The 14,512-nt window shown below is 57.0% G+C and overlaps 5 protein-coding genes across 5 annotated transcripts; 3 read left to right on the top strand and 2 right to left on the bottom strand.

The window, feature by feature from the left end:
• Nucleotides 1-479: 479 nt before the first annotated feature.
• On the bottom strand, nucleotides 480-761 carry QBC33DRAFT_562191 (uncharacterized protein; the record flags this gene model as incomplete). The annotated part of the gene is made up of 1 exon (XM_060430192.1): nucleotides 480-761. The coding sequence occupies one exon, from the start codon at nucleotides 759-761 to the stop codon at nucleotides 480-482; it is 282 nt and encodes a 93-aa protein (XP_060280350.1).
• A 2,435-nt stretch (nucleotides 762-3,196) lies between these two features.
• On the bottom strand, nucleotides 3,197-4,773 carry QBC33DRAFT_548197 (RNA-binding domain-containing protein). The gene is made up of 3 exons (XM_060428807.1): nucleotides 4,300-4,773; nucleotides 4,130-4,235; nucleotides 3,197-4,043 (listed from the first exon to the last, which is right to left on the bottom strand). Exons 1-3 carry the CDS (start codon nucleotides 4,540-4,542, stop codon nucleotides 3,442-3,444), a joined length of 951 nt encoding a protein of 316 aa, XP_060280351.1. The 5' UTR covers nucleotides 4,543-4,773; the 3' UTR covers nucleotides 3,197-3,441.
• An 862-nt stretch (nucleotides 4,774-5,635) lies between these two features.
• On the top strand, nucleotides 5,636-6,231 carry QBC33DRAFT_562193 (uncharacterized protein; the record flags this gene model as incomplete). Its single annotated transcript, XM_060430193.1, has 2 exons — nucleotides 5,636-6,152; nucleotides 6,218-6,231. 2 exons carry the CDS (start codon nucleotides 5,636-5,638, stop codon nucleotides 6,229-6,231), a joined length of 531 nt encoding a protein of 176 aa, XP_060280352.1.
• A 604-nt stretch (nucleotides 6,232-6,835) lies between these two features.
• QBC33DRAFT_548205 ([NU+] prion formation protein 1) lies at nucleotides 6,836-10,798 on the top strand. The gene is made up of 2 exons (XM_060428808.1): nucleotides 6,836-9,623; nucleotides 9,704-10,798. Exons 1-2 carry the CDS (start codon nucleotides 6,994-6,996, stop codon nucleotides 10,446-10,448), a joined length of 3,375 nt encoding a protein of 1,124 aa, XP_060280353.1. The 5' UTR covers nucleotides 6,836-6,993; the 3' UTR covers nucleotides 10,449-10,798.
• A 793-nt stretch (nucleotides 10,799-11,591) lies between these two features.
• Nucleotides 11,592-13,768, top strand: QBC33DRAFT_596038 (concanavalin A-like lectin/glucanase). The gene is made up of 2 exons (XM_060431857.1): nucleotides 11,592-12,600; nucleotides 12,679-13,768. Exons 1-2 carry the CDS (start codon nucleotides 11,774-11,776, stop codon nucleotides 13,580-13,582), a joined length of 1,731 nt encoding a protein of 576 aa, XP_060280354.1. The 5' UTR covers nucleotides 11,592-11,773; the 3' UTR covers nucleotides 13,583-13,768.
• Nucleotides 13,769-14,512: the final 744 nt, after the last annotated feature.

Genomic DNA, 14,512 nt, shown 5'->3' on the forward strand with positions numbered 1-14,512 from the left:
AGAAGAAACGATCTGCAGACGCCTTTAATTCATCCCGTCTTCCGCCGACCCCCTCTCTGCACCCCTTCCCAAACAAACCCCACACTCACCCCCCATACAAAAAGGAAACATCAAGGAATGACAGCGAAGCCCGCTGCTCCTCTAGGAAGCCCCCCTGGCTGACAACTCAGCACTTAGTCCTCCTAGAGGACCCCCCGCGGCACTCCCGGACCAGGCAGGCAAGCCACGGTTGCCGAGGGAGCGCACCCACGGCGGGTGCTCCCTTCCCGCGTTCACCCCTCCCCTCGACACGAGTAAGCGGTGGCGGTCTCGAGTCTTCCCCGCGATACGGCCTATAGAAAGAACCTCTTCCATTTGGTCTGGCCGGATGATTTCGAGACGCGGGTCTGGCCGTGGTTCAGGCGACGGGCAAGTAGCCGCGGCGAGGCGGGGAAAAGTTCGAATCAACGTCGGATATCTCTCCCCCTCGAGTGGTGGGATCAACAGCAGCGGTGAGACCAACAGCAGGCTGTTGCGTAAGGGGTGTTGGGCGGCGTCGGGACGCCCGGTGGCGGACGGGGGTTGAGCGGGCCCGGGCGGGGGCGCGGGGTGGGGCTCGGGGGCGGGTTGGGCCGCGGGGCCTGGAGGGGCGTCCCGGGGAAGGGCATGGGCTGCGGGTTGCGGGGTGTGGGTTGGCGGAAGGGTATCTTGCCCTTCAGGTATGTGGGCGTGGGAGATGGATTCGGTGGTAGGGAGAAGAGGGTAGAGCTGAGGAGGAGCATGGCTGAGGGCGGGACGAGGTAATAGTGTATCTTGGTGAGATGTTGGTGAATGCGCTGGGAACGCGAATTCAGGTAGGTAGGGCTGTCAATTGAAGCTCTTGAACACTGCTGGGAGTCTGTGTCATGTCCTGGATCCTGAAGGGATTCACGGCCGACTTATATATAAGTTGCTCGAACGACTCACAGTTGCGGTGCAAGTCCTTGGCCGAGAATCATGGTAGCGCTGGTGTAACGCCTGCGGCCGATGTAAGAAGCCCAGTATACAAGCATAAGTCAAACGACATGGCGAAGGATCGAGTTAAGCGGGTTGCCTAATAGGGAGAGCAAGGGTGAGTGACACATGGGTTGGCGAAGGATGGAGAGTCTGGGCATATCCAGCTCGACGGTTCAATTAGACGCCTCGACGGGTACAGACACAATCCTCCACCAAGGCCGTGTGTCCATGACGAGAGACGACACCTCTCGTGTCTCCATCATTGGGGGCCTTGAGGCCCCAAAAGCAGCCGAGACCTTGTGATACACCCTGGGAACTGAAGACGGTTGGAATAATATCAACTGCGGCGCAATGAGGCTTGGATGGCCGGCCATATGCTCGGCCATCGTCCACCCGCACTGCGTCATGTGTGGGAAGCAGTGTATATAATTTAGAAACAGAATTGGGGGAGGGGGTGACGGGGTAGGTAGAAGGAGAGTGAAAAGGGAGCAGGTCGATTCAAGGACACACGTGAGGTTGACGCTTCGACTTAACCGAATGACTCGAATAGACGAGAAGCGCGCGATATTAAGAAGTTGCCGCGTGGATGTGGCGAAGCTCCCACCCGCCGGTGTTCTCCTCCCAGCATCATCCAATCTACAACTCGAGATGCTGGTCTTGCAGGGCCCGGAAATCTCACCGGCCCCCAAACAAACCTCATATCACTCCCACCACACTAGATCTGAAACAGAAACGAACACGGCCAGCCCGCCATGACGTTCCCCCCACATGCTCTGGCCTCGGCACATGATCCGAAGTCTGCCGTCTGGTTCCATCGGGTAGGGCTGAAGCTGAGGGCAGGGCGATCCTTTCTGATGCCTCCCATGGCCATGGTTGCGACCATTACCACAGCCCCCCGCACCCTTCGCGGAGAGTCGGTTGCAATTGTAACGTTGGCGACATGATGGGCTCAACACCCTTCGATGCGAGTTGTATCTGGGCAAGAATCCTGGTTGTTGAGTTGACGGACAATGCAAGGAGTCAGGCCCGTTTGCAAAAGCGGCCGATGAGAGCTTCAGAATGTCCAGCCCGGGAAGGGATGGGGGTTAGTTTACGGCCCAGCAATCCTTCGTTGTCCACTGTTGGTTTTCGTAGCATCTCTTAGGTGCTGTCAAAACCAGGGGGAATTATTTCGAGATCTCACAGCCCCAATCGATGACACGTATGCCTAGGCGGTCCAGGCTGATCGTGGTGCTCTGACAAGCAGAAACGATCACGATAGCGCCGGATGCAACACACCCGGCATTGCGATCCAAGTGTAACCTCGGGGCCGGGAGAATTCGCCACTGCTCCAGAAACCAGCGTATCTCGCACCTTGCCAGTTGAGTCAGAGGTCATGGCGCCAGTGACTGACTGGTGTGGGGTTTGTCCGAGATCCGGGCCGGGCCGGCACACGTTATTTGTTCTCGGTGACAAAAGATAAAGGGTGGAGAGGAAATAGGGTGGATACTAGGGGGACCAGTGGGTCAGATTGTTTGACTTGCAAGTTCTCTCTCTCGGCGCAAGTTCCATCTTTAGAAGGGCTGACAGTTGGGCGGTTAGACGTCAAAACGGCGCCGCTGGATGGTCGTTCACGAGGCGCCAAGGGATGATGAGATGAGTGGGGGAAAACGGGATCGGACTGGGGCAAGACGAGCTGGGCCTAAGGCTGACAGTGACAATAGGCAGCCTCTTAAACCGGTGAGAAAGGCAAAGTGACTGGCGAATTAAACGCCGCAATAAATAAATTTATACCTGCCGTTCCTGGAATGACTGCAGCTCATGTGAGCGACCGCTGACAAAGAATGGACATGGAAGCTGCATGATCGAGTTGCCGCACAGAATACCGGTAGGCTGGCCACGAAGAGAGTACGAGGATCGAGGATGTGAGGGGGCGCAGCTCATGTTCGGTCGCATCTGCAGGATATTCGCATGTTGGAAACCACTTGGGTTGGGGGATACGATCGCGACAGTTGGACATATCCGATTGTTGCACGTCGCCTCGTCTGCCATGGCAGTTGCCTGGGTAAGGATTGTGTGGGCCAAGGCTGACAAGGCAGAAATGGTAAAAATGGACTTTCGGCTCCTTAAGATAGATGGACAGATGTAAGGCAGAAGCGAACGGCTGTCAGCGGGGATGTGTGTGGCACAATCTACTTTAGTGTCGGATGCACAGTATTCGGCTCGCAGCTGCTTTTATCAATCATGTCAATAGAAATTCAATTAAGTTTGGTACATGTATTGGCGAGCCAGGCGTGTGCTTGATCGATACAGCCACCCAACACCCCGCCCCCTGACCTGAAATTCCCTTTTTTTGGTAACCTTCCGGTCAACGCCTGCCCTATGGGCCTAGCCTATGGCCCTATGTTTACACTTGCAAAAACTCCAATAACACACAATCTTGCTCGGCCGATTGCAGCGACCGCCTGGGTTGCTGGGAAGAGCAAATCATCTTCGGCTCCACTCTCGACTACGACTGCGGCTTCGGCTGCGGCGGTCATAGCTGTCGTAGCTGCCACGGCTTGGGCTCCGTCGCCGGTCGTCATAGTCGTGATCGTCGTATCGTCCGCCCCCACCCCTGCCACGACCGCCGCCACTGCCACGACCACCACGCCCACGAGTCGGAGGGGATCTGGACCGGGATCTCGACGAATATGACGCTGACCGGCTGCGGTATCTGCGACTTCCACTGGGAGGCGGGAGAGGGGACCTGGACCTGGAGCGCGAAACCGACCGGGGGCGGTACGTGTCAGACCGCGACCCGTAGCGGCCCGAGCCAGAACCAGCGAGCGGCGCTGGAGATCGTCGACCGCGCCCCCCAGGGCCACCACCTGGTGGGCCAGGCCGGAATCCCGGTGCGGGGAGTCGCGGGTCGTAATTCGCGCCGCGGCGGGCGGTTGGAGGCGAGGGAGAGAACTTGCGGCGCGGCAGCACGATGGAGACATTGATGACGGCGCCATCCAGCTGGGCCTCGTGCATATGAGCTATCGCCGCCTCCGCGTCGGCCTCGTGAACATACAGGATGTATGCTGTGCCGCGATTGGTCCCAACTAGTGCCGTGGCACGCCTCGAGTCAGCCTGACCTCAACTTGCTGGTACTGCCTTGGCCAGGCCCGATCCAAACGGGGAAACTCACATTGTCTATTGATGGGCAGGTCAAGGTCTTTGATCGAGCCATACTCGCCGAATATCTCGTAGAGGTGGTCCTCGTTGACGTTTTTCGTTAGTCGCTCAACGACAATCTGATGGGTAAGCTTGAGTTAGCTTCCATTTGTATTGGCTGGAATTATTGGAATCGGCGCATACCTTGGTGCTTCGGGGAGGACTCTCGGGATCCCGGCTAAAGCTGCGACCGCGGCTACGGCTATGGCTACCGCTACGGCTTCGACTGAGGCTGCGACTGTCACTGCGAGACCTTCCGTTTCGTCGCGGGGAGAGTGATCGGTGATGCCGGCTGCCAGATGCAGATGGAGATCGAGCCGGGAGGGATGGAGATCGGCTTCTAAGGTCCGGATCATGGGCCGCTCGAGATATCGATGGAGATTCCATTTTGTGGCGGTGTTTCTGTTTCTAGCCGCCCTTGACTCTTCGAGGGGTGGGTATCGCCGACTTGGTGGGTGGAAAGTTGCCGCGAGTGAGATCCAGCTTTCCCGAATGTTTTCTGATTCCAAAGTTTGCACGTGACGTGCCCCACCGTACCTGGCCCAGATCCTGGACCGTGGTATCTATTGGAGGCATGGTCAGGTGATAGGCAACGTAAGGCTCTCCTGCGCACATGCATTTCATCCACAGGATTTTAACTACGTCACCAGCCAGAGTGACAGAAGCACATCAACCTCTGTCCCAAGCATCTTGAATCTGAAGGCACATTGGACCTTTCGCGCCTACATTCCTCCACATCTGGCATTAAAATACCCCCCATTTCGGGTAATGCAACTGAGTACAAGCACGTAAACTGCTCCAATAACGTCCTAGCTTGATGCCGTTTTGATCCTGGCCCGGTCAATTCAGTCTTGTCTGGAAGCAGCCATGCTATGTTGGCAAGCGTCGACACACTTTGGCTTCCATACATTATCTTCTAAAGAATAATTCTCTCATATTTGGACTCAATTAACTTTCTAGACCCTTGGATCAGCTGCTGGGTTGCCACAATATTACGGCCAAGTGCTGCCCTCACATTTCCAGCGAAAGGCCGCAACTACCGAATGTGTGGATGGCATCATTGGAATGTTCAATGATGGTAGAGATTACCAGCGGTGATGCACCCTCTCAGCCCCAGGACTCTGCATATTGGCTGAACTTCAGGGTTCTGCATCACCAATTCCGTCATTTTAACGAGCCATTGGTACTCGGGATGCATCCAGGGTCCAAACACCATTGAGCCTGACGTCATGCGGGTGATCACTGGTCAACCCCCTGCGTGTTGCACAGAATCAGGTTTGGGAATGGCATCAAAGGGATGGAGGGGGTGCAAGTGCATCTGGTCAAATACTGGGCGCTCTCTTGGCACCTTTCCTCTGGAACTAACTACTTCTCGTCTTACTTCCATCAGAACCTTGCCACACCCTCAACTCTGTGCAGAGCCAAGCCTATCTTACAAATAAGTATCCAAGATCATTCGAAAGAATATCCATCAGCCAACATGCCTTTCTTCTCTCGCCATAGCGAACCTGTCGAGGAGGAGCCTCAGCCTGAGCCCCTTCGAGTCGAGGAAGAGCGTCCCAAACGCCACGGCCTCTTCGGAAGCCGTCACCGCTCACCCTCCCCTACCCCTTCCCGCGCAACTCAGGCAACCAACAACACGAACAGACTCTCGACGGCTTCCCACTCATCAACAAGCGATCACAACGGGGGCGGCGGTATCTTCCGCCGCTCTACCGAGGCCAGCAACGGACATCGCAGCCTGCTGCATCGGACCTTCGGCAACGGAAACGATTCCGAGATAGACCCCAGCATCCTGCAAGCTCGCGAGCGCGTCAGCGGTGCCGAGGCGGCCGAGCGTGATGCCGACCGCGCCCTCGCTGCTGCCCGCCAGAGCGTGCGGGAGGCACACGAGCATGTCCGCAGGCTCGAGCTCGAGGCCGAGGAGGAGGCGCGCCTGGCCAGGATCAAGCAGCATCACGCCCGCGAGGTATCGAAGCGGGGCAAGCAACTCGGTCGTAAGTGCCACTCCCGGAATGGCCCCTTAACAGTGACTTCAATGGATACTGATTTTCGTCCGTAGGTCATGGCCTATAAACGACCTGGAACACCAGTACTTTCCTTGCCGTGTCTTGATATTTAAGAATGGGTTAAGCCTCCGCTCCTCGCTTGAAGAGTGAGTAGGTTTGGTTTGGTGATGGAGTAAATGATGCAGCGATTTATCCCTTTATTCCTTTTTTATTCCTTTTTTGTTCTTTTCATTTGCGTCCTTACGTGCCTAGTTACATTATCAGATTACCCAAAACATGAGAAATGCAATTAAATGTTATATCCAGAGCACTATCATGCCTTGAGAGTCATCCACTCCTCGACCTGATCAGCCCGGAGGTGTACTGACGACTCTTGCGGACCGGGTGAAGAACCACGGCAGGCCACCGGAGCGAAAGCCATACGGATACAGAGCCCTGTCCTGATCATGCAATGTAGGTAGTTGCCAAGGGATCTGGGATGTCCACATTGCGATATAAGCTTTAACATGGCGGAGGATGCCTACCTTGGCAACGTCGATGCCACGGGAAGTTGAAGTCCGTACAGGGCTTGGCATATCTTCCGCACCCAATCTAGAGCTAGGCCCACCCAGGCCCACCTAACCAAGTGCGGCTAAAGTGGGTTATCAGGCACCAACCCCTCCTTAGTAAGCACTGATAAGGAGCGGAGGCAAAAAAAAAAAAAGGTTAGGAAAAATGCTGACATTTCTGGGAACAATCTCCGAGTTTGCGACCTACCACTTTTCTCGTAGGGCTATTCTGCCCAAACTTCTCGAGACTTTGGCAAGAGCCGTTCATCGACTCGTCTATAATGCCTCACCAAGTCTCTCCTCCCTTAAAGCCCTCCATGGTTGTACCTGTCAAGCTCGCCGATGGCGAAGCGCCTGCGCCCTCCACAGCCGAGGTTTCCTCATTGCTCAACACAATCTTCACAGCGCCGTCTTCCGCCGCCTCGATCGACGCTTCATATGGCTTGTGCGAAATCCTCATCAACTCGGTTGGCTACCGCGGTCTTCAGCAGTATGGCGTTCTAGCCGAGATTAAGAAAGCAGCCGCCGACAAGAAGAGCGGCCTTCGAAGAGAGAGCGCCCAGAACCTCCTTGGCGCACTGCTCGAACGGTTCCCCGCTCGGCAACCCATCAGCGAAGTCGTACTCCTAATCCAAGATGGCGGCATGGTTGCCTGTGCTCTGGATGCCTTGGCCGACAAGGGTTCGGTGGTTCGCGATGCTGCCCAGTACGGACTCGATTCCATCTTTGCGCTCTTGAGCCCCGAGGCCCTGGTGGTCGGTCTCTTGCCGGCCTTGATCAGCTACCTGTCCAAGAGGACTGGTAAATGGCAAGGAACGGTCGGCGCCTACAAGTTGATGCAGAAGATGGCCGACAAGGCCCAGATCGCTGTGGGATCAACGAAGGAAGAGGCGGAAGAAAAGGATATCCTCAGGGAGGCAATGGGCACCAAGCTGGCCCGTCTTATCCCCCTTGTCGAAGACGGCATGCACGACTTGAAAACCGAGGTTGAGAAGCAGGCTGTGAAGACCATGACCTCGCTCACAACCCTGCTCTCAAATGACGATGTTGCTCCTCGGATTCCCCTCCTGATCGATACGATGCAACGCCCGTCGTCCGAGACACTCCAGAAGGCCATCCATGCGCTCTCCCAGACCACCTTCGTTGCTGTTGTTACCTCGCCCGTCTTGGCTCTCCTGACGCCCTTCCTCGAGCGGTCCTTGAACAGCCCCACGACAACCCAGGAAGTACTTCGGCAGACCGTGGTCATTACCGAAAACCTCACCAAACTCGTGCACGACCCTATTGAAGCTCGTACTTTCTTGCCCAAGCTCCAACCCGGTGTCAAGAGCGTCGTCAACCGAGCATCTCTCCCCGAGGTTCGAGAACTCGCAACCCGGGCACTGAATGTCATGGACAAGGCCATAGGCGATGAGAAGACGGCAGTCATTGAGCGCACAACCGCAGACGATATTGCCAAGGTCCTCGATTCGGAGATCAAGAAGCACAAGGGACTGGCGAACGATCTGGAGACGTACAAGTTGCTCCGTCCCTATGTCTGCGAGATGGTTGCGGAGGACGTCAACCACCGACAACTCACCCGAATCTCGGCGAGGATTGCGCCGTACATCAAGTCCTTGATGCAGGATCCTACCGCCAACGAGGCTGTTGCGGATGCCGTTCAGAAATACTATGTCGAGGAGGACCACCGCAAGTATGGCCAGCCCGAGAAGGAGGACGATGGCGAAATCGAGATCGTCAATGCCGACTTCTCCCTCGCGTACGGCGGCATGCTCTTGCTGTCCCACACAAATCTCCGGCTCCTGAAGGGCCACAGGTATGGCTTGTGTGGTCGGAACGGAGCAGGAAAGTCTACCCTCATGAGGAGCATCGCCGGCGGGAAACTTGAGGGCTTCCCGTCGCAAGATGTCTTGAGAACCTGCTATGTAGAGCACAACCAAGGCGAAGACGCCGACATCAGCATCTTGGAGTTCGTCTCCAAGGACCCAGTCATTGCCAAGGAAGGCCAGGAACGCATCTCATCGGTCTTGGCAGAATTCGGCTTCACGACCGGACCCGAAGGCCGACAGTCGCAGAAAGTCGGCTCCCTGTCCGGCGGCTGGAAGATGAAGCTGGCCTTGGCCCGTGCTATGCTGCAGAAGGCAGATGTTCTCCTCCTTGACGAGCCGACGAATCATCTGGATGTGGAAAACGTCAAGTGGCTAGAGCAATATCTCAAGTCACATACCGAAATCACCAGCCTGATCGTATCCCACGACTCGGGATTCCTCGACGAGGTCACGACAGACATCTACCACTACGAACCGGGCAAGAAACTTGCCCATTTCAGGGGCAATCTCGCCACCTTCGTCAAGCTCCGACCTGAGGCGAAGAGCTACTACACCCTGTCTGCGAGCAACGTGCAGTTCAAGTTCCCCCCTCCGGGCATCCTCACGGGCGTCAAGTCGACGACGCGGGCCATCATTCGCATGTCGAATGTCTCGTACAGTTATCCCAAGGCTCCAAAACCCTCTCTGGTCGACGTCTCCTGCCAGCTGTCACTCTCTTCCAGGGTGGCCATCATTGGGCCCAACGGTGCTGGCAAGTCGACCCTCATCAAGCTCCTGACCGGCGAAGTGATCCCCACGACCGGCAGGGTTGAGAAGCATCCCAACCTGCGTATCGGCTACATCAAGCAACACGCCCTCGAACACGTTGAAATGCACTTGGAGAAGACGCCGAACCAGTATCTCCAGTGGCGATACGCCAATGGTGACGACCGAGAGGTCCACATGAAACAGACTCGTGTGCTGTCGGATAAGGACCGGGAGCAGATGGACAAGTTCATCGACCTGGGTGACGGCAAGGGCCAGCGCCAGATCGATTACCTGGTCGGTCGGCAAAAGTGGAAGAAGACCTTCCAATACGAGGTGTAAGTCATATCTCTCCACTCCCCCGTCGGAAATTGTTTGAGACAAAAAGCCACACGTTCACTAACACCGGAGGTTGTAGGAAATTCCGTCACATGCTCCCGAAGCACAACGCGCAGATCTCTCGCGAGACGTTGCTTGAACTCGGGTTCGACAAGCTCGTTCAGGAGTTTGACGACCACGAGGCATCCCGGGAGGGTCTGGGCTACCGCGACCTCCAGCCGTCGGTGATCAGCCAGCACTTTGACGACCTGGGCCTCGACCCGGAGCTCGCCAACCACAACGAGATCGGCTCGCTGTCGGGCGGACAGAAGGTGAAGGTGGTGATCGCGGGCGCCATGTGGAACAACCCGCATCTGCTGGTGCTGGACGAGCCGACCAACTTCTTGGATCGCGACAGCCTGGGCGGGTTGGCGGTGGCGATCCGCGAGTTCCGGGGCGGCGTGGTCATGATCTCTCACAACGACGAGTTCGTCGGGGCGCTGGCGTCGGAGCAGTGGCACGTCGACGACGGGCGGGTGGCGCACCGCGGGCACGCGGCCGCCAGCATGGACCGGTTCGAGGACAGCAGGCCGGCCAGCGCGGTGGCGAGCGGGTTCAACAGCCCCGCCGAGAGCAGCGTCGTCAGCAGCGCAGTCAACAGCGGGACCGAGGACAACGCCGGCGGTGTCACGGGGGAGAGCATGAAGTTCAGGGCTAGGAAGAAGAAGAAGATGACGAAGAAGGATCTCAAGGATAGAGAGGTGCGGCGCCGGCTGCGGCACATCGAGTGGCTGAACAGCCCCAAGGGTACTCCCAAGTACCCTGATACCGATGATGAGGAGTGAGTTGGGCACTTTTTATGTGTTTTGTGGTCGGGGGAGCCTAGGGAAGACATGTAGGGAGGAGGGACAGGGCCCCTTATTGTTGGGCACTTGGATCATTATGATTTTCACTTGTGTGCATCTGTGTTGGAAGCCATCATAGACTATTACTAGACGACAACGACGACGCATACGCAGGGGATGCGGACGGGCAGGAGGGTGGTGATTTTGCTACCTAAATATTGGTTTATCGGTATTAGATAGAGGCGTTGGGAAATAGAAAAAGGGCTTCTTGATATTCTGCCGGTGTCCGTGGAGCAAACCCGACGGACTCACACCAGTTTGACGACACTCACTACTACACCCATGCATACGGATGTATATACAGACTACATGCTGTACTGATTTATGGTTTCCAATAACAGGTGGTGATGTTATATTTCTTGGTAGCACTGCCCTGCCAGGGTAGCGGTGATGCTGTTTCTTCTTGCCTGGTTTCACGTGCACCCTTGTCTGTGCCAAAGCGAATCCTCCCCAAGCTTTACCGACGGCACCAAGACGAATGGAGATGAGGCGCCGTGAAATTAGGGCCGAGCAATTGGCGGGTTCCTGCCGATCGACGGCCGCCGGCTGATCAGCGGGTAGGTCCTTTCCCGGAAAGTACAAGCGCCATATGTGGTGTCTTCGTGAAGACTCTTGGTTCGCCCAATCAGCGACCGTTGAGCAAGGGTTCGGAAACGAATCTGGTCTCAGATGAGCGTCTTTACCCCAGAAACTGGCCCGTGCTTCCGGCAAGCCACACTCGGCTTGTGCTTTTTTACTTACCCCTATTTTCTGAATGCGTTCACTTTCACACCCACTCGCTTGCCAGACCAGACCCGGTCACACTCCTTTTCCATTGCCATCCGAGTCGAGGGCTTCTCACCGCGGGGAAACAAACCTAGGTAGCGCTCACTGTCACTCATTTTGTCTCGACACTCTCTGAATCGAGCCTGTCTGTCACCTCGTCGGTTGCCCCGACTTCTGTGTACCTTCGGATACTCTCCCGCGTCACATCATCAAGTCGTCTTTTTCTCGTGCGGTCCCTGGAATTCGCCAATCCACTTGCCACACTTTCCTTTCGCAAAGCCGAAATATTCCCCTGATCTCTGCGAGCATCGGAGACCGCGATATACCCAGCAAGATTCGACATGAGGAAGTAACAGGACCAGGCCCAAAGCAACAATATACCATTCTTTACACGCGGCATCATCGCCGCTATCCACTCCTTCCGACCGGCTGACTGGATCAATCGACTGCTTCGCTTCTCCATATACCCTTGTTAAATCACATACTTTACACCAGCCATCATGCTGGCATCACAATCGATTCGCTCGGCCCTTGGGCTGCTGGTTTCCGCGACACTCTTCCAACATACCGCGGCACAAGTGACAACCGACTGCCAACCCCTCAACAGGACCGACTGCCCGCCGGATCCGGCCTTTGGCATGGAGTACAACTTCAACTTCAACCAGACGCCCATCGACGGGACCTGGGAGACCACGAAGGGCAATGTTCCATACGATAGGAACGACGGCGCCACCTTCACCATCAACCAGCAGGGCGAGTCGCCCACAATCCGATCCAAGTTTTACATTTTCTTTGGCCGTGTCGAGATATGGATGAGAGCCGCACCCGGAACGGGCATTATCAGCTCCATCATGTTGCTGAGCGACGACCTTGACGAGATCGACTGGGAGTTCATGGGCGGAAACGCGACTCACGCCGAGACCAACTACTTTGGAAAGGGCGTGGATACGAACTACGGCACCGCCACCTACCACCCTGTTGCTGGAGGTATCTTGGATGACTATCACAACTACACCGCTGTCTGGACCAAGGATGCCCTGGACTTCTTCATCGACAGCCAACATATCCGGACTCTACTGCCAAAGCAGGCTAATAACACCTACTACTACCCACAAACGCCCATGAGGATCTCCGTGGGTATCTGGGCTGGCGGCGATCCAAGTCTGCCCCAGGGAACGCGAGATTGGGCCGGCGGAGACACCGACTTCAGCAAGGGACCGTTTTCGATGCATGTTAAGAGCATCCAGGTTACCGACTTCACCAACCAGGCCAAGGAGTACTCGTATGGGGACAAGTCTGGCTCGTGGGAGAGCATCAGGGTCGTGAGGTAGGTTTTCACGTCTTCTCAGGATATGACCTCACATGAGTATATGGGAGAAGTGTACTAACATTTTATTTCCAACAGCGGCAACTCAACCGTGCACGAGAAGATCACCGCCCCACCACCCGAGAGCATTGGCGACAAGTGGGCCAAGCTCTCGCCCACGGCTAAGATCGCAGTCTACGCCTCGGCCGCGGGCGTCGGCACGGCGCTGCTGGCGTGGATGGTCTTCTACTGCATCCGCCAGCGCCGGCGCGGCGCCCGCGAGGCGCGGATAGCCGAGGCTAAGGCCGAGGAGGAGCAGCGCGAGATCGCCGCGCTCAAGGCCGCCGGCATCAACCCGGACAGCTTCGTCGTCGAGCAGACCGAGTACGACGCCAAGGAGATGCGTCGCGACGGCATCTCCAACGCCGACAGCTACAGCGTCCCAACCCCCACCGCCACCACACCTACCGGCATGTCCGCAGCCGCCGCCGCCGCCGCCGCCGCGGGTTCCGGCCCTCGCAGCCCCATGCCGCTCCTCTCGCGCGACGGCGCCCAGAGCCCGCGCGTCGCCAGCCCAGGCCCCTACGGCGGCAACCCGGCGTACGACCGCAGCATGGCGGGGGGCGGCGCCGGGTCGCCAGCGTACCCGCTCGCCAGGCTGGACAGGTCCGCCACGGCGTCGCCGCAAGCGCTGGTCAGCCCCATGCACAGCCCGGGGCACCAGCAGCAGCGTTTCGCACCGCCGCAGGGTCCCAACCGCAGCTTCTCGAGCCCCAATGCACACATGCGGGTCGGGTCGCCCGGGCCTGGCGGACAACAGCGCACGCAGAGCCCTGCGCAGCAGCAGCATCCGCAGCGGAGCTATACCGCTGGGGGCGGCGGGGGATACGCTCCGCGGCCGGGCGGGGGTGGCGGCGGGTATGAGGATGGGCGGGGGGGTTACGGTGGCGGGGGCGGGCAGGGGGGGAATGATGGGTACTGGGGCACTGGTGGCTATCGGTGAGGGAGGAGAACACCGGGTCTAAGCCTCTTGTTTAATGGGGCTTTGATGTTCTCCCCCTCCCTCGTTGCCGGCTTGGGAGGTAATCGTTCCACGGGGCGGTTTTCTCTCAAGTGGTAATTTCCCTTGGTGCGGGCGTGTCTCTCAGTGTGTGAATGGAAGCGCCATATAACGAAGTTCCTTTTTTTCTCCTTCTTCCCCCTCCCCCTCCCCCAATCAGCGAGAGTTGCCACGAAGATAGACGGACGATATGGGCTTCGGCTATGTTTACCGTGTTGCCATCCGTCCCCCCCGAATTACGTTATTCTTAGTTCTTAAACTCTAGCGATATTTTCATTAGGTGGTAGACGAGGGGGGTGGATGTGGAGGGATGCCCTCAGCTGTGCGTGGGTATCCTTGCATCCTCTGGTGGGTGGAATGGATGAAATATGATCTCTATTTTGAGCCTGCCTGAAGTCGCTTGTGGTGCATGCTTAAACCATCTCAGCCCCCGCCACGCAGCGAGGTAAATCGTCGTCAGGATGGCCTCACTCCCTTGGGAATGCTCAGACGTCCACGTCACTTGCACGGCATCAGAGGTATGGTTGTGTACCTGCGGCCGATGCAATGCAGGCGGGACATGGCGGGAAAAAGCTTGTCTCTGAGTGAGTGAGGAAGTGGGGTTTTGGGTGTGGGTTCGGGTCTGAGAGGGGAAGTTGCGCGCTGGGGCTGGGTCGAGCCTTGCGTGCCTCAACAAAATAGGGTTTCCTGGGTGTGGGCTCCGCGGTTGTGGCATGATGGGCGAAGACTTACGCGGAACCGTCTAGGCTTTGTTCTGTCTGTTGAGGGTCGGGTAGATCCGTCAGTGTGCCCGTGGAGATATTGGAAATATCCATCCTGCTTGGCCCCTTTCTTTACGATTATCCTCACATTACCACATTTCTTCCCGGGATG

This window comes from Phialemonium atrogriseum (assembly GCF_030411735.1).
Source record: "Phialemonium atrogriseum strain 8032-3 unplaced genomic scaffold QBC33scaffold_26, whole genome shotgun sequence".
In the NCBI taxonomy this organism is placed as follows: Eukaryota; Fungi; Ascomycota; class Sordariomycetes; order Cephalothecales; family Cephalothecaceae; genus Phialemonium; species Phialemonium atrogriseum.